The 24,784-nt window shown below is 44.4% G+C and overlaps 1 protein-coding gene across 1 annotated transcript in view; it reads left to right on the forward strand.

Annotated features, from left to right (window-relative positions):
- Positions 1 to 210: 210 nt before the first annotated feature.
- Positions 211 to 24,784, forward strand: part of CNTNAP1 (contactin associated protein 1) — a 38,937-nt gene continuing 14,363 nt past the window's right edge. The window contains exons 1-10 of the mRNA XM_054993686.1: positions 211 to 220; positions 5,662 to 5,763; positions 6,601 to 6,794; positions 9,689 to 9,836; positions 11,732 to 11,935; positions 13,797 to 13,981; positions 14,308 to 14,451; positions 15,149 to 15,422; positions 18,434 to 18,583; positions 21,630 to 21,801. Coding sequence (XP_054849661.1) covers positions 211 to 220; positions 5,662 to 5,763; positions 6,601 to 6,794; positions 9,689 to 9,836; positions 11,732 to 11,935; positions 13,797 to 13,981; positions 14,308 to 14,451; positions 15,149 to 15,422; positions 18,434 to 18,583; positions 21,630 to 21,801 — 1,583 coding nt within the window. The remainder of the gene's footprint in view (positions 221 to 5,661; positions 5,764 to 6,600; positions 6,795 to 9,688; positions 9,837 to 11,731; positions 11,936 to 13,796; positions 13,982 to 14,307; positions 14,452 to 15,148; positions 15,423 to 18,433; positions 18,584 to 21,629; positions 21,802 to 24,784) is intronic.

Raw genomic sequence — 24,784 nt, forward strand, 5'->3', positions numbered from 1 at the left:
TGGAGGAGTGACAGCAACGTAGGATTGGAAGTGTGTCTGTCATTCTGCAAAGAAGCAACACACGTACATCCCTCACTGAATGGGAAAGGAGGAGATCCAGGCTGGAGATCAATGTTATCTAAGAATCCCTTTTTCAACCTGTAAAATGATGTCTGCTTTCCCTTGGGGCTTTGTATCTCTCATTTCTTTTCTTTTTTTTAACTTCCAAAAATGGATTTGTGTAAGTGTGCATTAATATGAGGCCACAAAGTTAAAAAGTAAAAATGAGCCATTGAGGATTTGAAAAGTTATGTGCTTATAATTGATCAAGAAGCCCCTGGTCAGCTTAAGTCCTGTCCCTCTGTACTTCCCTTGTGATGCTGGAGGCTGTAAACATCACATAAGATGTTGAGGAGGGGAGCTAGAATGAAAACATGGGGTTAGTGGTGGTAGAGGGGATTGCAGTTTTAACCTGTGCTTTCTTTGCTAAAATTAAGTGCCATATGCCAGTGCTTCAATGCCCTCCCGCCAGCCTGGAAGCTCAGCTCTTAGAAATGCGGAGGGTGGGATATGCATTTGCTAAATAAATAAATGAGCGGTTACTGTGTAGCGCGAGGGAAAGATGCTGTAGGCATACCTGGGAAACATACATTTATTTGTTTCCTGTCTTGGCTCTGAGAGAGACTTGGCTCAGCAGGATTTGAGTCCAGTAGCACCTTAGAGAACAAGATTTTCAGGGTGTAAGCTTTTGAGAGTAAGAGCTCTCTTCATCCCAACGGAGCTCAGAGTTATTTAGACATCGCTCCTCCCCCAACTTTTTCTCTAGTTAGATTTAATAGAGTTTATGATTGCCCACATATTATACCCCATCAATCTTTTGTTCCTATAGAGTAAGGTACTTATTTTCCTGTAGTGAGAGGTTCTGGGGTTTAAACACACCTGAACATTATGCACTTTTAGCCCCTAATTCCAGATGTTGACTGTTTTCACACATCTTTAACATTGCGTAAACTCACGGAACAAAGGTGTCTTCATGGTGCGATTTCTGACGTCACCCTGTCATGACTCCGTTTTTGTGGCCTGACATCAGAAATCATACCATGAAGATACCCTCATTCTGTGAGTTTTGTGCGGTGTTAAACACATGGAAACAGCTGTTGAGAGAGAGGAGAACAGAGGCTTGTCTGGTTATTTGTTGGTTATTTGCTTAAAGGCATTCTGCACCTGCTCAAAGGCACACGTTCCTTTATACACACATCCAGTATTGTGCTGTTTCTCTACCCCCCCCCACTCGAAGCACTCCTGAAGCAAATTCAGTGCCAACAGAGGGACCAACACACAAGTAGAACAGAGCACATTCCTGCTCAGCCTTCTCATTTGTCACAGATGACGTGAGGGAGGCAAGGAAGCAAACAAGAGGAGAAAAGACAGTTGTGAAGAAACGGGGGCGGGGGAAAGTCTTTTTGGCATCTCAAAGACCAACAGATTTATTGGAGCAGAAGCATGTGTGAGCCAGGAGCTCCTGAATGAATTCATCGGGGAGGAGTGGGGGCCAAAGCTGGCTCCAGAGTAGTCTCTCCACTGTCTGTCCCTCCATGCTTTGTGAAGGAGGGAGAGGAGGCTTCCACGTTTCCCTTTTTATCTTGCCTTTTTGTAATAAAATGAAAGCTGGACAAATCTTTTGTATAGCTGTATCACTGTAGCATTACAACATTATAATTATTCCATCAATGTTCTAGTTGCCAGCTTTCATTTTTAAAAAATGGAGTCTCTAGCCCTTTTGGTTGAGGAGTTATCAGGAGAAATGACCAGCTAGTACCTTTCTCCATATAATGCTGCAATGAAAAGGGCTAGAAGTTTACTAGTTTCCAGCTTTAATTTTGTAAACAGTATGTTTACAAAATTATGAGTATGTTGTTGGAATAGACTGTTATAACATTCTAGAAATATAGCAATTGCCAGTTATTTTTTTAAAAAAACAGTCTGAAACAAGCCCTCTTGTGGTAGTAGGATAGTAATAGCACATGAGTGTGGCGTTAAGTTGTTCTGAAGGGCGGTATATAAATCAAATGTTGTTGTTGTTAGTGGAGAAATAGCTGCCACAGAGAGTGAGGTAACAAAAAGGGGACCAATATTGGAGGGAGTTGAGAAAATGTGAATCTTCTTGTTCACATAGTGTCCAAGAGAGTAATCTTAAAAAATATATTAAACCACTTTGGGGAAAGATCACGTTAAAGTGAAGGAATACACAGAAGCAGGACAAATAGAAGATGCTATCATGTGGATACTTCTGAAACCAGTGCTGTAGTAAAAAATTCAAGACTGAGCAAAACATCCACGTAGAAACATCCAGGAAAATATTTAAATTACTGTAGCCACATCTCAAGTTTGCATCGATATCCAGATGTGCTGCTTGTCCTATTGCGACCGCATGGAACTGTTTCTGTCCAAATAACCTACTCAGTTTTGTTTACTACAAAAGTTGTTTTCTAGTTTCAACCCCGCCCCCCCCCCCCGCCCCAACCTCTCAGATGTCAAAAACAAAGGAACATGTGCTAAGGCAGCACCGGGTATAGCAATTTGTAATGCGCTCTTTTTTTCTCATGTGTTTGCTTGTATAATTTTTTTTGCTTGTATAAAGTTAAGTTTTGCTTGTATAAAAATTAAGCAAGGCGTTTATACATAAATTCCATATATATGCCAAATAGTATAATTTTATATACTAACCCTGTCATACATTACGCAACTGATGCTGTTAAAGCAGTAAAATAAGTTTAGGTTTGATAAGAAAGCAAATATTGCATATATTTTAATTTTTCACAATCAGAGTGGATAAAAATCAATGATTTTTAAAAAATGGGTTTTTAAAATTTTAATTGGACTTTAAAAAAAATTAAATCCAATTTTGTTTAATAAAATGCTTTCTGAGGAAAAATCTATCTAAAATAGTTTTCTGTTTTAAGATATTTTATGACCCAAAGGTTTCTCATCATGAAATGGGGATTAATTTTTAATTATGTAGTATGAGACTGCATATTCATACAATGCTATTTTTTTTGGTAAATGAATTCCATTAATTCATTCATTAGGGCCCTATTGTCATGCTTTCCCAAAGGTTTCCATAAGATTATTTGTGGTAATTTTTCTGTCTAGAAGATACCATCACAGACAGTTTTGCAGTTCTCAAAACTGAATTTCTGTCTGCAGACATAACATGCCTCTTCTTAAGAGCAAAAATATTTTAAAATATGAGAGACCTCAATCTTATTGTTCCTTTGCAGATCTCTGTACACAGAGTCAACACCCCTTACCCCTTAAGTGCTAGGAGCCAAGCTACAAGTGACACCTGACACAGGTTGGACACTTGTCAGCTTACCTCAAGTTTCGATGGGAAATGTAGGCATCCTGGTTTTACAGCTTGGCTCTTCATTACAGCTGCAAGACTAGGATGCCTACATTTCCCATCAAAACTTGAGGGAAGCTGACAAGTGTCCAACCTGTGTCAGGCTCTAAGTTTTAAGGAGTTCAATGAATAGAAGAAGATTGTTTGGGGTGGAACAGACCGGGAAAAGGAGATGTTAAGAGCTAAGTTTGAGGAGGGAAAACAGTACCAATAAAAGTGAAACTTTTTTGAGCAGAATACTCCAGAAGTCTTGAGAGCTTTGTGAGTGTAGCCTGAGATTTCTTATTATTTCTCTTGAAGATAAAACCTATAATGGCAGCAGACAGTAAAAGAGAACCAGTTTGGGAATATTTTTGTTTATCTATAAATTAACAAACATAGAGGTTTAAGCAAATACAAGATTATGTATACTACATACTGTTATTGTTTTTGTTAAATAAAACAATTTAAATGGTTATCTTTATTGGTAATTATTTTTTCCTTCCTTATCAGTAATTATTATTTGTCTCCTAAAATACAGCATAAAAGTTGTCCAGATATAAATGACTAGCAACGAAGCCTGTTGTGTGAAAAAATAAAACAGGCTCTAGAAAACTGTTTTTGGTCATTTTTAAATTTTTCATGGAACATAATAATCAGTCATCACCTTTGAATGATTTCTTTGTATCCAGTGTTTTTTCTAAAGATTTTGTTGGAATTGGGAAGTAAATTGGCATCCAGCGTCACTGGGGCTTCTGCCTTCTCAGCAACCTTCAGTTGAGGCGCAGGGTGGAGCACTTAGGCCCCCTCTCAGCAATGCGCCTGTGTGAAGATTAATTTGTATTCTGCTCTTCTTCCCCTCAGCACCCTCCCACTCTAGTCTAGGAGCTGCTGCGAAGTGCCCACTTGCCGCTGCGAGGGGGCCCAGTGACAGCACTCCTCCCAGTGGCAAGTGGGCACTTCGCAGCGGCCTGAAGGCCAGAGTGGGAGGGCGCTGAGGGGAGGCATGGGGAAAGAGTGCTTAGGCTGCTGATTCGGTAGGCCCCCTCCTGGCAATGCATCTGCACGAAGATTAATTTGTATTCTGTTCTTCCCCTCAGCACCCTCCTGCTATGGCCTTCAGGACACTGCGAAGCACCTGCTTGCCGCTGGGAGGAGTGCTCAGGCCATTGAGTCACCAGGCCCCCTCGTGATAGCAAGCAGCCATACAGTGCCCCCCAGGCCAGAGTGAGAGGGTGCTGAGCGGAGGCGTGGGGAGGAGTGCTTAGGCCATAGATTTGGCGGGCCTCCTCCTGGTGGTAAGTGGACACTTTGGCCTTGAGACCAGAGTGCACCTGTGGGAGGATAAAAAGTGAGTTGTTGCCAATACAGCTTAAGTTTTATATAGTAGGATTAACCTATTAAACAGGAGATGGTTGCCCTCACAATGATTTCATAATTAACTATTTCAAATGGTAAATAAACAATCATTAGTTTTCTCATATAACTGTAAAACTAATTAGATAAGTTATTGTTCTAAAGATGAAGTCTTCATCTGGGCTGCAAATATTAAGGTTATAATAATCAGCAAGAATGAGCCTTTATGTAGGAAACTGTCTCCCATAAGAATATAAGTGTAGCCATTTGGGTCAGACCAGTGGTTTATCTAGGTCCAGCATCCTGTTTTACCCAATGACCAACCAGATGTCCCCTGAAAGCCTATTTATCTACTACATTTTATCCCTCCCTTACTCCAAGCAGCTCCCCATTTCATCTTCATAATAACTGCCAGATAAATTCATGGAGGATGGGCCTCTCCACCGTGAATCTGTCTAATCTCCTTTTCAAGTCATCTTTGCTCATGGCCGTAACTACACCCACTGACAGTGAATCAGACAATTTGACTGCTGAATTCGAGTATTGCAGAAGAAGGAGAAAGTTTTCTCTGTTCACTTTCTCTATCCCACATGTAATTTTATAAACTTCTTTTATGTCCTCTGCCCTTAGTAGTCTTTAATTAAAAATTCTGTATTTCAAAATGCAGAATTGTTGTTGGTGAACAGAATAAATTGTCAGGTCTTTGCTAAATTTTTTTGAATGTGAAGTGATAATAAAGAAGAGTGTCTCAGGGCATATGTAGATTGCATTTTCTGTATTACTAATTACCTACAGAATATATATTTGATTTCAGGTGATCTGTTGTAGAACTTGTTCCTTCCAAACCTGAGCCCCAAAACCTGTCTCTGGAAACAAATCTCTATAAAGAGGGCTGTTCTAGTCTGTCCTAAACAGGGATTTATTCCCCTTCTCTCCACTTGCAGGGTATTGCACGGATGAACTGGTTGGCCCGCTTTATGCTTGGAATCTTGGTGCCTCCTCTCGGTCCAGCATCTTCCGTGCTGCCACTTTTGCACGGCTCTATGGTGAGTTCAGCATGTGCAGAGCCCAGGGAGAGACAGACATCCCAGATCCTCAGGTTTTTTAACCTAACAGCATAAGTATTCCAGAATAAAACAGTAGCTCATCTAAGTATGACAGTAGTCTTCCAGAACTGGCTCTGTGTCTAAGGGAGGAGGACATGATGATGGCATCAATTTTCGACTCTGAGACTGGGGGTCAAGCCACAAGTGACGAATGACACTTGCCTGGCAAGTGAACAGACCCACGTGTATTCCTCCCTGTTCACTTGCCCTCCACTTACGCTCCACTTGATCACGTCGTGATCATGTAGTGATCAAGTGGAGGGCAAGTGAACAGGGAGGAATACACGTGAGTCTGTTCACTTGCCAGGCAAGTGTCATTCGTCACTTGTAGCTCGACCCTGAATCTGCAGTTGGAGAGATACATGGTGTCTAACCACTGGAGGTTGCACATCTGGTTATCACTACTAGGCAGCATTAGATATACTGTGGTGGGCTACAGATGTGATAGTTATTTTTATCTAATCCTTCTAAAAATTCATCAGTGCTATCCATCATCTCTTCCAACGAGGAGGATTATCATAGACTAATTTCCCTGTGCGAAGAAGTCCTTGATACAGTATGGTGCAGAACTGTCAGAATCCCAATCTTGCTCAAAGGCAGCAAATTGAGTTTAAACTTTGCAGGAGTGAGGGAGCAGCATGCTGTTTAGTGCCTGTGGGTTGGAGTTGGTGCCCTAAGGACATGCAAGCTTCTGGCTGAGGAAGGAGTGTCAGTATGCATGTTTCTGAGAGAGAGGTGCAGCACGCTTCTGCCCTCCCTGCTCTTTCTCTTGTGCAGGGGCTGGCGGCTGGTCACCTGACCCCAGCGACAAGCATCCTTGGCTCCAGATTGACCTAACCAAGAAGTGCCGCATCAATGCCGTTGCCACACAAGGGACCTTCAACTCCTACAACTGGGTGACACGCTACATCGTCCTCTATGGTGACCATCCCAGCAACTGGAAGCCTTATTTCCAACAGGGCAGCAACTGGGTGAGCGAGTAGAAGCTTCCTCTGCGCTGGTAGCAATGCATGTGGTTCGTGGGTGTTTTCCCTTCTGTGTGCATGTCTGCATCCTCAGGCTTCTGGAAGGTTATCCAAAATCAAAGTAACCCCACTGTGATAAACTACCTAAACAAAGCAATCACTACACAATCAAGAGAACCTTTCAAAATGCCGTCTCAGTGGTTAATATGTATATTTAAGTAAGGTAAACTCCAGAGCTCATCCAATAGGCATGAGGCATACAGAATAGTAATTTCCAGAGAGCAAAACAAGGTCTAACAGAAGAGCAGGCACTTTTCACATATGTTAAACAAGTAACAAATCAATTTCAAAGTGCAAGGTGCTTGTAAACTTTATGACAACCAATTTGTCCGTCTCTACAGTGTACAAAGTGCCAGTGCCTGTTCATAAAGTGACTGTGCCGCTCAATCCTCACACAAAAATATACAGCATGTAGGCATCTAACTGTTATACAGTCAAAGAGGTATGGGTGTTTGAGATGAAACTGGAAAACGCTTGAGATTTGTACTTCTTGTAAGTGCCGTGAGAAAGGAATACTGAAACAGGAAGATTTTGCTACCTCACCCGTAGCGGTTATAATCAGAAGGACTATGAAGAACATATCCCTGATTAATTATTTTATGATTTATTGATATATACCCATGATAGGCTCAATGAAGGAGGAAGAAGGCAACCTGAGCCTGCCTAGGTCAAGGCTAGGCCAAAGGGACATCAGCTTCAAGGATGTCCAAACCAGCCTCGTGGCTGTGTTTCTTCTCCTTTTCCATTGCACAGGGATCTTCTGAAGGCACAGAAAGGATCAGGAGGGTCCTGGACCTACACTGGAGGCCCAGGAGCAGATGGCCCCCAGAGTTTGGTTTAATCCTCAGCTGCCACGTTCTTGGCCTTCCTATTGGTTCTTCCTGGCAGTGTGGTGCCCTCATCCTGTCATTGCCCCCTTTTACTGGTAGCTGCCCTTCCATCCTTCACTTCCTCTAGGCATCCTATTCCAGATTGGGGTGCCATGTATAGGCAGCCGCGTTGAAAGGTGGAGGAAAAGAGGCAGCCACTCCTGTGGCGGTGGCTGAGGTAACGTTTGGGGGACTACTGGGATGCTGCATCTGGGCCCCAGGGCGGTTGGATGGATGGTATGACACGATGGGAGCTGAGCAAAGCCATCAGCTGCCACTGGCACTTGTCAGCCTACCACACTAGCCCAGTGCATAGATTGTGGCTGCCCTTTGGCCACATCATCACGCCAGGGCCCTTTTTTGTTGGGTATGTGAGTGGCCAGCTAGTAGAACTGCATTGCATCTGGGGATCTTGCATGGCAGGCAGTGAGCCACGGTCTTGATCAGGTGATTGTGCTATGCTGTGGCCCGAATTGGCAGGAGAACCCCAGTTCCAAGACTGCTTGGCCCAGCTGAGGCCTTGTTGCCTTGGGCGGGGCTTCAGGCTCTGATCTACTGGGCAGTCTATATTACTTTTATCAGGTAGACAGGTAACCCGATCCTGTTTGATTTTTTGATGTGGGAAACTTTTGAGACTAAAGATGGCACACTGGAAAACACTTTCACTTCATACACAATGCTGGGCCTGCCTGACTCCTCTGCATGCTAACTTGGTTATTTCTACGTCCCAGTGTGTATTTTATTTATTTATTTATTTATTTATTTATTTGTATTCCACCCTCCCCGCGAGCAGGCTGAGGACGGATAACAACATTAAACCAATTAAAAACATTCCATATTAAACATTAAAAACGGCATACAAAAGTATACAAAAATAGCAGCACTCTTTTTCCTGATGGCAGCATTACAATTCAGACAAATAATACAACAGTAAAACTGAAAATGGCAGCAGCTTAAAAAAACAGTGGTGGGCAGCTTTCACAGGGAGGAGGGTAGATGTTGTATGCTCCAGCCAGCAGAGGCCCAACCTCAGCCATAAGCCTGGCGAAACAACTCTGTCCTACAGGACCAGCGGAAAGATAGTAGATCCTGCTGGGCCCTGGTCTTGGTAGACAGAGCATTCCACCAGGTAGGAGCCAGGACTGAGAAAGCTCTGGCTCTAGTCGAGGCCAGGCAGGCCTCCTTGGAGCGAGGGAGTTACCGGAGCAGCACAAACCTTCCTATGTCCTTCAAAGAGGCTTAGTGCTGTAAAGACATTCATGCATATTCTGATTTCCTCTTATTACAGAGTTACCACAAAAACCCCATTCTTCTTCAGTGGCGGGCAGTCATCCTTCTCTGGGTAATGCCTCCTACTTGCTTCAAGGCAGGGCTTATGCTAATTAAGCAGTTTCTCAAGAGGACCAGTAGCAGGGAGACCTTCTCCAGTACATAGCCCTGCTGGCTCCAGGCACGAGTGGCTTAGCCAGCTCCATCTTGCAACCTGAAAAGAAGAAAGAGAAAAGTGAAAGAGATTTATTTCTCTGTTAACTAGGCTGAAGGTAGTTTAAAAATTCATTGACCACCTCAGCTAGATATTGAGTGTGCACTCCTCAGGTGTTAGCATTTCTGAATGTTTTGGAGGAAATTCTGAAGTGCTTCTTCACTAAAAATTGAAGAGAGGCAAATAGACCTTTATAAATGGGGCTTCCTGTTATACCATAGAAATTAAAGCAGGGCCATTTCCACACTACTCACCTTCATCTGGAACGCTGCAGAACATTGCGAAAAAACTGCGAAAGATAGCGTCTTCTTGCGTGAGAAGACGCTATCTTCCACAGGTTTTTCGTGACGTTCTGCAGCTTTCCGGATGAAGGTGAGTAGTGTGGAAACGGCCCAGGTCTACTCCAAATCCTGTTCAGTGGGGCTGATGTTTTGTCTGCTAGGAGAGGCCTTTTCATGTCTTGCTTTTGCTGTTTCCCCCCCATATAGACATTCTTTGGCAACGTGAATGAGAGTGGCGTGGTCCGCCATAACCTACATCACCCGATCTTGGCTCGCTACCTCCGCATCATCCCTGTGGCTTGGAATCCTCATGGCACCATAGGCTTACGGGTGGGCCTTTATGGCTGCTACTACCGTGAGTGATACAGTTGCTGCACATGTTGTGTAGCAGTGCTTCTTTTGAAAAATAGTTGCAGCATGGAAATGTTGGGACACTGGATATTCTTGAGGCACAAAATACTGAGGGGCGGGGGGCGTTCCTAAGTGGAAAAACAAAATATGGGGAAATTGAAAACACTTCTACCATATTTTTAACTATCCATACCAAATCTGATTATTTCCTTTGTATTCTGAAATAATACACTGAAAAGATACCTCCTGACATCATTCAGGTGCAAAAGAAACGAGTTTGTAAAGAAGCAGTTTGGGAACTAATTTTTTCTTTCTTTGTTAGAACAGTGAAATATTTTATGCATCTGTTTGTTTTTCATGGGACAAGGGGATTAGTTTGTTTCTGGGTTTCTTTCAGAGGTGGGGACCCTCCAGTTAGGGGTAGGAAGAGATGGGAAGGGTCAGTCTTAAGAGAAGATCTGCTGGAGAGATGTCCTAAAACAACAAGGAAATGCTTCTATGCCTAAGTTCTGTGGCTGGCTGCCTAACTGCTCCCTCCAGAAGATCCTTGGAATCAGGCAAAAAGACAGTTTTCTAAATGCTATACTAAATACAAAGGGGCAAGGGTTTCAGTGAAAGTTTGACAAATATACAATTAAATGAAAAATGAGCTTGGGAATAAGTCTTTCAATGGAAAGAACATGATTTAATTAGATTTTTTTTGCCATTCAACTTGGAAGTTGATTGAAGAGCTCTAGTAAATAAATATCAGAGTTCCTAAATATATTAAAGATGTCAGATTCCAAATGAGAGAAGGAAGAGAGAGAAATTCTGGTCCGAAAATACTTAGCAATGTCAACTGTGATGTCAGTCACTGTTTGATTTCTCTAAGTGAAATGAGCTGACTGAGTCATTGCCTGGATTCCCTCCATAGGTAAAGAATAAAGTCTGCAAACATAGGTTTTAATCATTTATATTCCAAGAGGAACTGTTTTGCATTTGGTATTTTATGGCTAATCCAACCAGTTGGGTGGTTTTGGCAACTGGCACCCCGCCACACACATCTTGATGAATTTCTGTTTAAATTTAGTTTACGGTATAAATGAATGAGTGGCATTGATTCCAGTAATTAGGCAATTATGCTGCAGAAGAGCTGTTTTTCTTGATCTGTCTCTTGTAGCAACAGCTGCTTAGACCAGAACTTGCCATCGGTCATGTTTTGGCTAAAGTTCTGCAAATAATAGATGTGATTTTTTTTAAAGCCTTGTGTATGTGCTAGCTCCTTTGCCTGGAGCATTTTAAAGTCTGGTCTTTCTCTGAAGAAGCAAAAGCTTAGAATTAGTCTGTTTTTTTTGTTCTATCAAAAATACATACCAGCCAAATCCATTCTGATCCAGAAAAAGAAAATCATCAGTGAAAGATACAATTATATAAAATGGCTCATGTTGATCTGCAGAGAGCCAGTCTGGTGTAGTGGTTAAGAGTGTGGGACTCTAATCTGGAGAGCTGGGTTTGATTCTCCACTCCTCCACTTGAAGCCAGCTGGGTGACCTTGGGCTAGTCACAGCTCTCTGTAGCTCTCTCAGCCCCACCCACCTCACAGGGTGTTTGTTGTGGGGATAATAATAACATACTTTGTAAACGGCTCTGAGTGGGCATTAAGTTGCCCTGAAGGGTGGTATATAAATCGAATGTTGTTGTTGTTATCCAAAAACGATTGCCTACTGAAAGAGAGAGAGGTTGCTGACCAAGGTACATGTTGCTCAGGATCCCGCAGCGTGCAAGTCCAGGACAGGCCAGAGAGCCAGACTAAGCAGGGTCCTGGAGGATTGGCTGCTATCCTGCTGGTGAACCAGGAGGCTGCTAGGAGAACCAGCTTGATGTATAACAGTATCACTTTGTGATTTCTCCTCCCTGCAGAATCTGATGTCTTGTACTTTGATGGTGATGATGCTATTGCCTACAAGTTCCGCTCCAAAACTATCCGTACAACTCAAGACATCATTGGGTTCAACTTCAAAACTATGGAGCGTGAAGGCCTCTTGATGTATGCAGAAGGGGCCCAGGGTGACTACATCAGTGTGGAGCTGCAGCAGGCCCGGCTGGTTCTTAACATGAGCCTTGGTGAGGCTGTGAAAAACTAAAAGAAGCCTTGATATGACATACGAGTAGAAACAAGAAAATATGGGGCTATGTATTGACATGTTCATGATCACCATTTATGTTGCGCTCCTCACATCCCTGAGCTGTGAGAAGTCCATGCTTAGTGCTAAAAGGCTTAGCTCTCTTTGCTGAAGGTTTAAGATGTCTTTGTGAAAATACAAGTCATGCATATTGGAACTAGATTTTTAAAGCACTAATTCATGCACTAATTCAGTCTTTGATCCCCAAAAAGCAACATCCATTCAAGGATAATTCTTGCTGGCTCTTTCCGTGTTTCAGTTCAAATTGCTTTTAGCCATCTCTCTCCCTCCCTCAAACTCTGCTGGGTGTGCCATTTGGTGTTGCCAGCCTTTGAGAGCTACTTCTGAGTAAACCTGAACTCCATATCTGTATCTATATCTATATTGAATGACCAATTCTAGATGAAATTTGCTCCCCCCCCCCCCGGTATGTTACCAAATTTTGTTCTGTCCAAGAAGTGGACTAGGAAAAGCACCAGAAATGAAGCTATTGCAGAGAAAACTCTATAAAATAAATTAGCTTCTTGCAACATTTTGCAAAGTAAATGTCCCCTGCCATAGCGAAACCAGTGCTAAAATTTACATTTCTGATAATGTTTATGTGTAAAAGGTAAGCAGGCTGATCTCCTTCCTTAGAAAATACTCCACACTCCCGTTCTCTTTTACTCCGATCTTGACCCGACTTAACACAGAAAAGAGCCAGTGGCAGTGCTGGTTCCAGTTCCCTTCACAGAGAGAGAGAGATTTTCAGTTAATAGGGCCAGTCTGAGTTTTGAGCCTGCTGAGAGCCCTCTCTCTCTCACCCTCTCTGTCATTTGGCTGCCTGAGCTACCTTTCAATAGCTGGCAAGCTGCCAGTTGCTCACAATCTATACGTTAGAGGCCCCTGTGGACATTAGGCAGTGCTCAGTGTTCAGGGATGTCAAGGGGTGTTGAGTTCCTCCCCTCCACCATCTCTTATGATGGATCCTCCTAGCTACAGTTTCAGAAAGATTGTGCCCGGATCTCTCCACGATGGGCTTTGTCCACATGCAGTTTGCTCCAGTTTGGCAGTCTGTTGGGTGTTTTTTAGCATCCTCACAATGTTGTCCCCTAATTGGCCACTTTCTCTGCTGCAATCTTTCCCAAGCCTAGTTTGATATGCTCTTTTCAGAAAGATGACAGTCAGAGCATGTTTGTATGCCATGTGGATGGGAAGATGTGTAGTTTTATAGACCCCACCCACATTAGCACTGATTTCCTTGCCCCAGCCACCACCATGCTCCATCAGCTGTCACTTTCCCCCACACCAGAGAGCTGCTGTATCATAGTGGTTAAGTGGTTGGGCTGCAAATCTGCACTCCGCTGCTTCGACTCACACTATTGCCATGAGCTCAGCACATGGTTTTGGGTAAACCAGTCCTCTCAGCTCCAGCTCCCCAGCTGTATTGTGGGTATAATAATAACACTGAACTTGTTCACTGGTCTGAGCAGGGCGCTAATCTGTCTAGAAGGGTTGTGTATATGTGCAATTATTATTATTTTGAGGCATCTAAAAAAATCAGAAAACAGCTTATTGCTATAACGTTATAATGTTACAATGATCTTTCTGTGAATTCATCTGAATTTCCAACTTCCCTAGTCAAAAAAAAGTAATGAGTTATTTTCATGCAGAAATGAGCCTTTACCATTCTGTCTTTTGCAATGAAAGGGGCTAGAGGTTTGCTGTCTTTTAAAAGGAATCTAGCAGATAGATTATTATAATCACAGCTTCTTTTCAAAGGGTACGCACTGATCCAATTGACCCCTTTCTCCCTCCCCCAGGCAACAGCCTACTCAACACCAGTGGAGGGGAGACAACAATGACTCTGGGAAGCCTTCTAGATGACCAGCACTGGCACCAGTTTCGCCTAGACCGCTACAGGCAATATGTCAACTTCAGCCTAGATGGGGAAGTTCTGCGGTTCCGTCTCAATGGGGCATTTGAGCAGCTTGACCTGGACACTGAGGTTGTATTAGGGGCTGGTTGAGATAGTACCCCCAATAAACTGGTAGCTCTTGCCTCTCCTCTCCTCATTTTGGCCTATCCTTGGGCAGCTGCTCAATGTTCTATGGGCACATACGGTCTCAGTGTCCTGGCGAAGTCAAACCCAAGACTCCCCTTCATTCCCATCTTCTGTGCTTGCTTGGACTGTTCATGTTCCCCTGATCCTTCCCAGCCCAGGAGACGTGGGCCCCTCTGGTCTCCTATGTGGGGGGCTGTGGTGGGTAGCCCCAGGAACATTTCTTTCTACCCGGCTCCCAGCCACCATCTCTTCCTCTGACTTCTGTGCAGGTCTTCTTCGGAGGGGTGATAAATCATGAGAAACAGCGCCTTGCCTATCGGCCCAAGTTTCGTGGCTGCATGGAAAACATTGCCTACAATCTGGTCTATATTACTGACTTGGCGCTACGCCGCAGACCTTCCATCCGGTTTGAGGTTAGGGTGAATGTGGGGTTGGTTTGTGGTGGAGGGTAGTGATGAGAACTGGAGGAGCTTCCCCACAAGTTTCTCTTGCAAGTGTGCTGCAGAGCCCCTCCCAGTTATCACCGGCTCCCTGCTGAGAAGTGGCCAACAGGAGTCACCAAGGAGGACTAGGCTTAGGAACAAACTTGGCATATGCAGCCCATATTTCTTCTATTGTGCATTTTGGAGTGGACATATTTTCATTGAGATGCCCGGGGCCCCCAGGACAGTCCCATATAAAAGAAACAGAGGAGAGTGGAGCGTAACCCGATGAAACTCTGTGGGGAAAATGCAGGGGGAAATCACCCAAATGCCACATTCTGGGACTGACACATGATTTTGCTTATTTTGCAGAACTTACTCTCATTCTGCTATGGGTTGGGGAAGGGCAAGCAACATACAAGGAAATGGAAACCCCCTCCCCTTCTCTGTCTCCCACCCCCACTTCTGTGGATGTCCCATGTTGAAGGCCAGATCACAACACTTGCTAAAAAATGCAGAGATTGGCAATATCCAGTCATAAAGATAGTATAGGATTCTATAGGATAAAACATTAGGAGAATTTGTATAGCAGAGTTGCTGAAGCACCAAAAGAAGACAGCCTGTCCTGCTCCGGCTGAAAAGCTGATACCTTCTCTGCCCCCTCTCATTGTTTCTTTCTTCCCTGCAGGGCCGGGTAGGCAGTTTTTGTCGAGACAACCTCTTGTTCCCCTTTACCTTTGCTGGAGTAAATAACTTCCTGGAGGTGTCAGGCTATCCCCAGCGTTCCTCCTTGTCTATCAGCTTCCAGTTCCGCACCTGGGACTTTGTGGGCCTGCTGTTTTACACGTCTTTCAATGACAACTTGGGGTGGCTTGAGATGGTGTTGAGTGATGGGCAAGTGAACGTCACCATTGGTCAGCCCAAAGCCAAAACGAATGCCAAGAAGCTGGAGTTTGCAGCAGGTATGAGGAAAAGAATTGCATGTAGCTGCAGGCTTTCATGAGGGGTGTGTGGCTGCTGTGAATTGGGTACTGGTTATTTGGGGAAATCTGAGTGTGACATTAAGCAAGTTGCAGGATTTCTGTAGCCTCTGGGGCCATTTAGGCATACGAAGCTGTGAGTTTAGACCATTTGTCATCTCCTCTGACCAGTCCTGGTTCTCCAATGTTTCTAATAGGGGTTTTCCACATTATCTATTGCCTTATTACTGGGGGTTGAACCTGGGACCTTCTGGTGCTGGGCTTGAACCTGGGACCTCATGCATGCTGTTGACAAGTAGGTGCTTGGCCACTGAGCCATGAAATGATTTTGAGTCCACTGATGGCATTGCACTTGTTGGCAGTGCTGGTTTTCTATTCAGATGTTGGGCAGATGAAGGAGAGCTGCTGTTCTTGCTGCTGCCTTCCTTCCTGGATATCAGCTGATTCTCCCAGGGGGCTACCTTGAGCTGCTGTAGCATAGTGGTTAAGTGGTTGGTTTGTGAATCAGCACTCTGCAGGTTCAAATCCCACTCCTGCCATGAGCTCAGCAGATGGCCTTGGGCAAGCCACTCCTCTTAGCCCCCCTTCCCAGCCAGCTAGAGAGCAGGGGCCGTCTTGTACTGCTCACTTCCAGCTATACAAGCATGCCTGACCAGCAGCTGGTTCACACACACAGAGCAGGCAAGCAGTGCTCCCAGAGGGCTGAGAGATGTGTGAGAGAGCAGGCGTGAGTCCCTGACTTGGTGACACTTGAGGTATCTTTGCGTGCTTCTGGCAAACAAAATGCCATTCCTTACAATTATTAGTGACTTCTATAGCCTGGCTCAGGATGCCTGAAACAATTCAGTTCCTCTTAGGGTGGCTGCCCACTCTTGCCGGGGTATGTGGCAGGCAGCTGGAATTTCAGATGGGGCTGAGTTTGCGCTCTAGGGAACAGATCCCAAATTTAGACCTCTGTGTGAAGACACAGACTGGCCTAGCTTGAGTAGTGATCCCACTGTGAAGCCCCGTGCACCCTTTCCTGCTGGCATACAAACTTCGCAGACTGGACTGGGCCCAGGAGCGACTGGTGCTTCCTCTTCTTCGTTGCCTCTGTGTAGGCCCATCCAGGGGCTCAGGACCTATACAGAACATCACTCTGAACCTTCTAAAGTTAAAACTTTAAAACTGGAGGCGAGACTCCCATCTCCTCAAGGAGGGCAGGGACATTGTGCTTGTCTTGAGGGGCTTTGTGATCATCACAGGACTTTTCCCTCACTGACTGTGAGCTAGGCCTTTATTCTTTATTCTCCTTCTATCCATTTTGACGTTTAGTTTCCTTTGGGGGGTTTTCTGCCCTTCCTCCCCCCCAAGTTGAGCTGAGTATCTGTGGATTAGCAACCTGCCTTTTAAAAGAGCCCCAGCTACAGCAGCACATTGCCTTTCTCTAGGCACAATCACTGTGCACTCCCAGACGGAGGCTTCTCTCAGAGCGGGACCACAAGTGACGCCTGACACAGGTTGGACACTTGTCAGCTTCCCTCAAGTTTTGATGGGAAATGTAGGCATCCTAGTCTTGAAGCTTAATCAAAAAGAGTCCAGTAGCACCTTTAAGACTAACCAATTTTATTTTAGCATAAGCTTTCGAGAATCAAGTTCTCTTCGTCAGATGCCTGATACAGAGTCTCTGTATCAGGCATCTGACGAAGAGAACTTGATTCTCGAAAGCTTATGCTAAAATAAAATTGGTTAGTCTTAAAGGTGCTACTGGACTCTTTTTGATTTTGCTACCACAGACTAACACGGCTAACTTCTCTGCATCTATGACCATAGTCTTGAAGCTTGGCTCTCTGACTGCTGTCCAATGGACTTTTCAACTGTCACTTGTCCAACATTCCGCCAAGCTGCCTACATTTCCCATCAAAACTTGAGGGAAGCTGACAAGTGTCTAACCTGTGCCTTTTGTCACTTGTGGTTCTGCTATCAGAAGGGCATGACGCAAGTTTCTCTGTGCCTGACTTGTCATGTTCCTCCTTCCATGTCAGAGCCTCGCTACAAGTGACATCTTTCACGCGAAGGGCACTTGATCATTTTCGCAAGTCTTCTGTGCAATCCTGTCAGCCTCCTCCCCGTTCTTTATAACCTAAACCTTTGCCTTCCCACTCCCTGTCCAAGTCTGCCCCAACTCATAGTAGCATGCAGAAAGTTCTGTTCCCCCACCCCCCCAATGAGAAATAGGAGCAGCAGCACCCACAACCCATCAGCCTGAGAGGAGATGCTGCATGCAGAAGTGAAAGATGCCTTTGGCATGGCGGATTTAGGGGACTCGTGCCTCTCTCACCCTCGCCCCCCCCCACTTTCCCACACCCTTTTTCTTTTTCTTTGCAGACAAATCTTTTCCCTTCTTTAATTTGTGATTTGTAGCATTCAGCATCACACTGCTGACTTATGTCATGTTCACTGTACGGTCTACTAAGACCCTTAGATCCTTTTCACACGAACAATTGCCACAAGTCTTCCCCCATCCCATAGTTTGATTTTTCCTGCCTAAATGCAGAACTTTGTATTTATCTCTGACGAAATTCATTTTGTTAGACTTAGCCCAGTTTTCAGCCTGTCAGATCATCCTGAATTTTGATTCTACTTCTACTGTATTAGCAACCTTTCCCAATTTAGTATCTTCTGCAACTTTAATGAGAAGTGGATCCAAAGATTCTCCAAAGAGCCTTTCTCCAACAGAAGAGCCACTTAAGTTGCAGGAAGCCTCCTTAGGTTGAAGGAAGGCTTCAAACTTGAGCCAAAAGGAAAGATGGCATATAAATATTTAAATAAATAAATAAATAAATAAACTTTGTTCAGAGGAATAGTATGTTAGTCTTTTCAGAGCAAAGGTTTTACTGGTGGGTCTGTGTCTGGGGTTGCAGCACGGAGACGAGAATTCAGAAGCTAGGGAGGGGTTGGTCCTTAACAATCTTCCCACCTGTGCTGAATTTCTTCTGCTTCCCACCCCCCAGGGTATCGTCTTAATGATGGCTTCTGGCATTCAGTATCCTTGAAGGTAACTGAAATTTCAGCTGTCATAACCATCGATGACCAGAACGATGCCAGCTTCCGTGTTGACCGAAACATTCAGCTGCGCACGGGGAAACACTATTTCTTTGGAGGTGGGTGCCATGCTGGGGGGATAAATGTGATCTGTAGAATGAGAGTGCTGGGTAGGCAAAGGCTCGTGGTGAGAATTCCTATGAAGAGGGATTTAAAGGGCGAATAATGGGCCCTGAAATGGGCGAATAATGGGTCCTGAAATAGCAGAAGGCCTGGTTAGTCCAGGGCAGCTTGTCACATATTATGGGTTTTTTTGAAGATGGATATTGAAAGGAGTGAGAGAGAAGCTTGAGAGGGGTAGATGGGGGTGGGGGTAGGGATTACAGCATTAAAAAAAAGTGAAGACTGAAGTTGGTTCTCACTTCCTTATATAAAGTTTCTGGGTCCTTCTCCAATCCAGCAACAGATAAATTTGATAATATGTGATATATTTAAAGAGCTCTGCAATCCAAAATAAGCTTTGGCTAGCCCCTGGCGCTGAAGACTGGGTTCTTCAGGATGACCTGCGCTAGTATTTAGGCAAAGCACTCCGGAGCACAGGACCCTCCGAAATCCCACAGCTTTGCGAAGACTTCGGAAGAAGAGAGCTTTGACTGACAAAAGCTCATACCCTGAAAATCTTGTTGGTCTCTGAGGTGCAGCTGGACTCAAACCAACATGGCTACTTAACCTGAAAACTAAAGAACTAGAGTTTGCGGCTCACCAAAATGATCCTTGGAGTACAACAAATTATTTATCCCCAGTCTCTGGAGACTGCAGTCTGCAAGCCTCCATAAACCTGGATCTGATTTGGAAACGGGTTGCAATATAGCTGAGACACTAGAAAGGTCCACTACACCCCCTGGTCTGTTTAGGGATCATTTTAATCCAGTTACTGTGATGGAAGTGGACAAGATATTGGGATCTGTGGAGCTCACCACTTGTATCCTGGATCCCTATCCATCATGTGTAGTGAAATCATATAAAGATCACATCAGTGAGGCCGTTATGTCCATCATAGATCAGTTACTACCTCAGGGCATCCATCCCCAGTCACTGAAATGATTTAAACAAATCCATCCAATACTTTAAAAACATTCACTAGAGAAAAATGAAGTGGCCAATCCAGTCTCTCATTTGCCCTTCCCTGGCATGATGATAGAGAGGGCAGTAGCAGAACAACTCCAGGACTTAACTCTGGTGCTCTGGACCCTTTTCAGGCTGGGCTGTGTGATGGAGGCGGCTCTGGTGGCTTCAGTTAATGATCTTTGTTTTGGGGGACAAGCCTTTCTTTTGCTTTTGTTATTGTTTAACACTGTTCACCATGCCATCTTATTCAGATATTTGGAAGGAGAAGTAGGGATTTAAATGGTCTGCCTTGGATTGGTTTAAATTGTATGGAAGTTGCCATTGGAGATCAGTTGTTACTAGTGTGGGATTTGTCTTGTGTGTTTTCACAGGTTGCAGTCTTATCCCCCATGCTATTCAATCTCTGTGTAAAGCCCTTAGGAGATAACACTCATGGTTATCGAACGGAGTGTCATCAATATGCTGATAAATCCCAGCTCTATGTTTCCTTGTCTAAATCGCCTGGTGATGCAGCAGAGGCCTGCCTGGAAGTGTATAAACTGAAACTGAGCCCAGACAAGACAGAAGCAATGCTGGCTGAGAAGGCTGATGTCTTGAGGGACTCTGTGTTTCCCCACTTTGAGTGGGGTTCAGTTGGCCTTTGACTTGGTTGAGAGCCTAGGGGCTGTACTGGATCCAGCAATGTTACTGGAGAAGCAAGTAAATGCAGCTACAGAAGGCATTCCCCCAACTTCATTTAGCCCCGAAGATGGTCTCCTTGGCTCTGCTGATCTGGCCACATGGATCCATGCCCTGGTTACCTTGAGGCTAGACTATTGTCATTCATTCTTTGTGGGTTTGCTGTTAAAAGCAACCCAGAAACCCCAGAAGTTGCAGAACGCTACAGCCTGGTCACTGTCAGGCACTAGGCGGAACACACGTTACATCCATTCTGCAGCCACTCTATTAGTTACTAGTCAGGTACTGTGTTCAAGTTTCTGGCCATCACCTTCAAAGCCCTTTATGACCTAGGTCCTACTTCCCTGCATTGAAGAAATTTTGAAGCCACGGGGGGAAAAAACAGAAGTTTGGGGGGAAATGGAAATACATACAATACTTATTTTCCTGTCAAACTGAAATGTATTTTACTCATTTAACAATGGGCAATGCATTCTTTATAGCACAGTCAGTGGTGGGGAAAGAATCGGATTCTTAGGCTGTCTGTGTTCTGTTAAGCAGACTTTGGGAACTGTTCCTTTCCTCATCCTACTGATTTTGAATGAATAATGAGCAGCTCATAAAGAGCTGCTCATTATTTTCTCTTCATCCTCGTCCTGATTTCTAGTGTATTTCTAGTGTAGAGTGGAAATCTCAGTAAAACTTGCAGAAATTTGTACTGTCCTGCTGCCAAATTGGGGTGGCATTTTAACTGTTAAGATTTTTAAGGCCGGTGTTGCATTCCTTCATGGTAGTATCTCCCAAAGCCCAGCTCCTAATATGCTGAAGAATTACACTACTACAATGTAATAGGATCATGGGGATAAAATGGAGGAGAGGAGACCTCTGAGCTCCCTGGAGGAAGGACGGGATAAAAATGTGATCGGTAAATACAGAAGTCAGCTTCTCTGCATTAACAGAAGAACTCCTTTATTTAGAGGCAAAGAGCTGTTCCATTAAGTAAAAAGTTGTCCCTATTTCCAAAATGCTCTGTATCCTGCCTTTTTAACTTTTCTGTCATCCCTTTTCTAATTGTCTCTCAATTGCTATCCCCTTGGAAATTCCCTAAAGCTATCCCAGTTCCAGTTTGTGCTTTCCAGGGATCTGTTATTCCATCATGCTGATCAGCACGTTACAGCTCAAACCTGGAACTGGTGAACAAAGTCCCATTAAGTGAATGCAGAAGGCCTTTCTTGTGCCCTGGGTAACTAGAGGCCACTTCTGCCCATTGGTGATGAAAGGGGCAAGGATAGGGATTCCTTGTAGGCAGATTTGACCCAAGAATCTGTTCTTTCACAGTAAGCACTGCCTTTTGCTCACACGTTCTCTTGTGTGTTCTAGGCTGCCCGAAGCCAGCTTTACAGACTGGCTGCCTCTCCAACCAGACTGCCTTCCACGGGTGCATGCAGATGGTCAGCGTGGATGGGCAGCCCATCGAATTAGACATGGTTCGCCAGCATCGGCATGGCAGATACTTCGAGGTGTACTTCAACGTGTGTGGCATCACAGATAGGTATGCTTGCTGGAGAAATAATTCTGGCTGGACAGAGTTGTGGCTTGAGTTTTTGGGAAGAGTCAGAATCTAGGGTCCCACCCAATGGGGCAGGACAGATCTACAGAAATAATATTGTAAGGGCTCAGGGCATGATCTGATGGCACCTGACATCCTTTCTGTAGCAAAGTAGGTCTTGGACTGGGGAGTGCCTTGATGGGTGGCACTGGGAACTCCAGGAGCACCGTCTTGTGATCCCTGCAGGCAGTGCAAGATGCAATGTGATAGCCAAATGTTGGTTTCAAAGGGGGTGTCCTTGTAAACACTGAGAGGAACAACATTTCTTACAGTTCATTTCTGTTTTTCCAATGAAGCAGGAGGGTGTCTGCTCTCTTTCCATTCAGGGGGTGAGGCACCTATTAGCTGGCTCTTCTCTGGGAGGGCTCCCTCAGTCTTCCAAATAGTACTAATACCCAACATCAACAACCACCGCCAGCAAAAACAGGAATGCCATTAGGACAAAAACGTAGGGAAAAATAACAAAACTGTAAAAGAGAGGGGGGGAAGTCCTGGTTATTTCTCCCCCCTCCATTTCTGTTTATGCCTGTCATTCAGAAAGATGAACAAGTCCTACCTTGTAAGAAATGTATTTATCGCAAGAAATTTATCTTTTCCTCACATGGAGTCAGGAAGAGGGTGTTCCTCGTCCTTCAGGATATAGCATAACAGGAGGATCCCAGTTGGCTGGGAATCCTTACTGGTGAAGAACCCTCTGCAAAACTCCCCCAACCTTGGTCACATCTGCAGCAGCAGACACATTAGTTTTGTAATATCGGGTGAGCACCTATACTGATGGCTGTATAGCACCCACACAGGACTCAACAAAAACCAAACACACACTGAAGGGCTTCCAGGGCCATAGAATAGGCTTGATGGTTTCTTTGTCCAGCAGACGTTGAATGGCTGTGAGAGTGAGATGGTGCTTGTTCTTGATCTTGGCAAAGGCACTGATTTGTCCTTGGGATACTGGAAAATGACAGTTTCAGGTAGGTGGCCATGTTGGTCTGCAGTAGAACAGCGGGGTTTGAGTCCAGTGGCACCTTGGAGACCAACAAGATTTTCAGCATATAACCTTCTGAAAGTCAAAGCTTCGTTCTTCAGTCAGAGTTTCCTTCTTCAGGACTTTGTCTCTTGAAAGCTTAAACCAATAAAATCTTGTTGATCTTTAAGGTGGACTAAAATCCTGGAAAATGACAGAATCTTTCCCTAGATGCTCATCTCCCTCACACAGGGGTGACTTGTTCCCATCTTAGTGCAAACTGAAGGAAACGGGTACCAATGGTTTTGGGCATGTTGGGCAGCTTGACATCAAGCACACGGCTTCTTAATTCTTTGTGAGGAAGGCGAGGAGGAGGAGGAGGACAGTCCGCCAGGGGGTTGTGAGAGGCCCCAGTCAAATGGCTTCAAGAGCAGGGCAGCCTCTTAGATTTGTGTCTGTAGAACTGTTTGAAACACCAAAATGACAGCTTGGTTGTCTTGTCCTCTTCCTTAGCAGTGGGGAGCAAGTGGACCTAGTCCTTAGTTTCTGTTTTAAAATGTGTACTAACAGTATTATATTAACAATACTAACACATACAACTGATACTGCAAATGAATTTCCACAAAACATAAAATTATTCAGAATTGTTAAGAAGGAAGCTCCTCAACATCTCTGCTACAAAACCATTTAACAATAAGAAAAAGGTTTATTCCAAAAGTACTTCTATGCTTACGTTGTTGTTGTAATCAGTTTGTATGTGATAAGTCCATTACTGATTCCTATGAACCCAGTTCGTCATCTCGCTGTTTCCGTCCAGGCTTCTGTTATGCCAAGACCAAAAGGAAATACAAAGGTCCCTCTTCCCTCCCTAAACCACAACAGATAACGTAGCTCCAAATATGTACAAAAACAAACCCCTAACCTCTTTCACCTCCCATTCCATCCCCTTCAGCATCTCCCTTTCCTTCAGTACCACGCTAGAAATGTACACCTGAACAAAAAACAGTCATTTTGGATTTAGGTTTTGGGAAAGGCATAAATACTGATATTCGAGGGTATTCAGGCCCCCTGATACTCTTTTAGGATATAGGTCTGAGTTTTTCCCAATAGGATGGGGAGTAGTAAATGTCAACCAGATTACACCAAAATTGTGAGGAACGTAGGTCTGCATGTCCGTTAACACCACCACGGTAGCTAAGCATATAAGAGCAAATGGCCATTGGTCAAAAGCCTCCCAGATGGAAAAACAGAACCAAGCCCAATGGAACCAATGTCAAACCAGAGAATCCAAGCCAAACCAACCTGGCAAGCTAGTTCCAAGGTAGCCAGCCTGGCATGGCATGGCATGGCATGGCATCACACACACACACACACACACACGTTATCCCCACTCTGCAGTTTGCAGCATATATCATCACTGGCTTGGAGGAGCGCTGGCACTCTTGCAGCTGTAATGGAGAGCCAAGCTGTAAAACCAGGATGCCTACATTTCCCATCAAAACTTGAGGGAAGCTGACAAGTGTCCAACCTGTGTAAGGCGCCACTTGTAGCTTGGCTCTCAGACCCTAGCCCAACACTCTTACCACTGCACCACGCTAGCTCAGATGACTCATAAGTCTGATTTCTTTGAAAGATGAATTTTATCTCTTTTATCTTGTGGTACTTTATCTGAAGTAAGATACTCTAACCACCACACCTGATTGGAGTTTCGTTCTCAATAAGATTAACCCACACCTTGGCCTTCTTTTTGATGCTGCTGCTTGAAGGAAAGCAGTGGCTTGTATTTCTGCTTGGTTGACAACAACCAAATTCCCTTCCCTAAAGGCTGCCCAGATTCTCATATGAACACTCACCAGGGTATCTCTCAGGAAGGTTTTTCTGTTGCTCCTCGTGAGGGAACTCTGTAGAGCTCTCTGTAAACTGTTAGATGTTGCTTAAATCCGAACTCCAAGGGTACCTGTAAAT

The sequence above is a fragment of the Eublepharis macularius genome, chromosome 12, assembly GCF_028583425.1.
Source record: "Eublepharis macularius isolate TG4126 chromosome 12, MPM_Emac_v1.0, whole genome shotgun sequence".
NCBI lineage: Eukaryota > Metazoa > Chordata > Lepidosauria > Squamata > Eublepharidae > Eublepharis > Eublepharis macularius.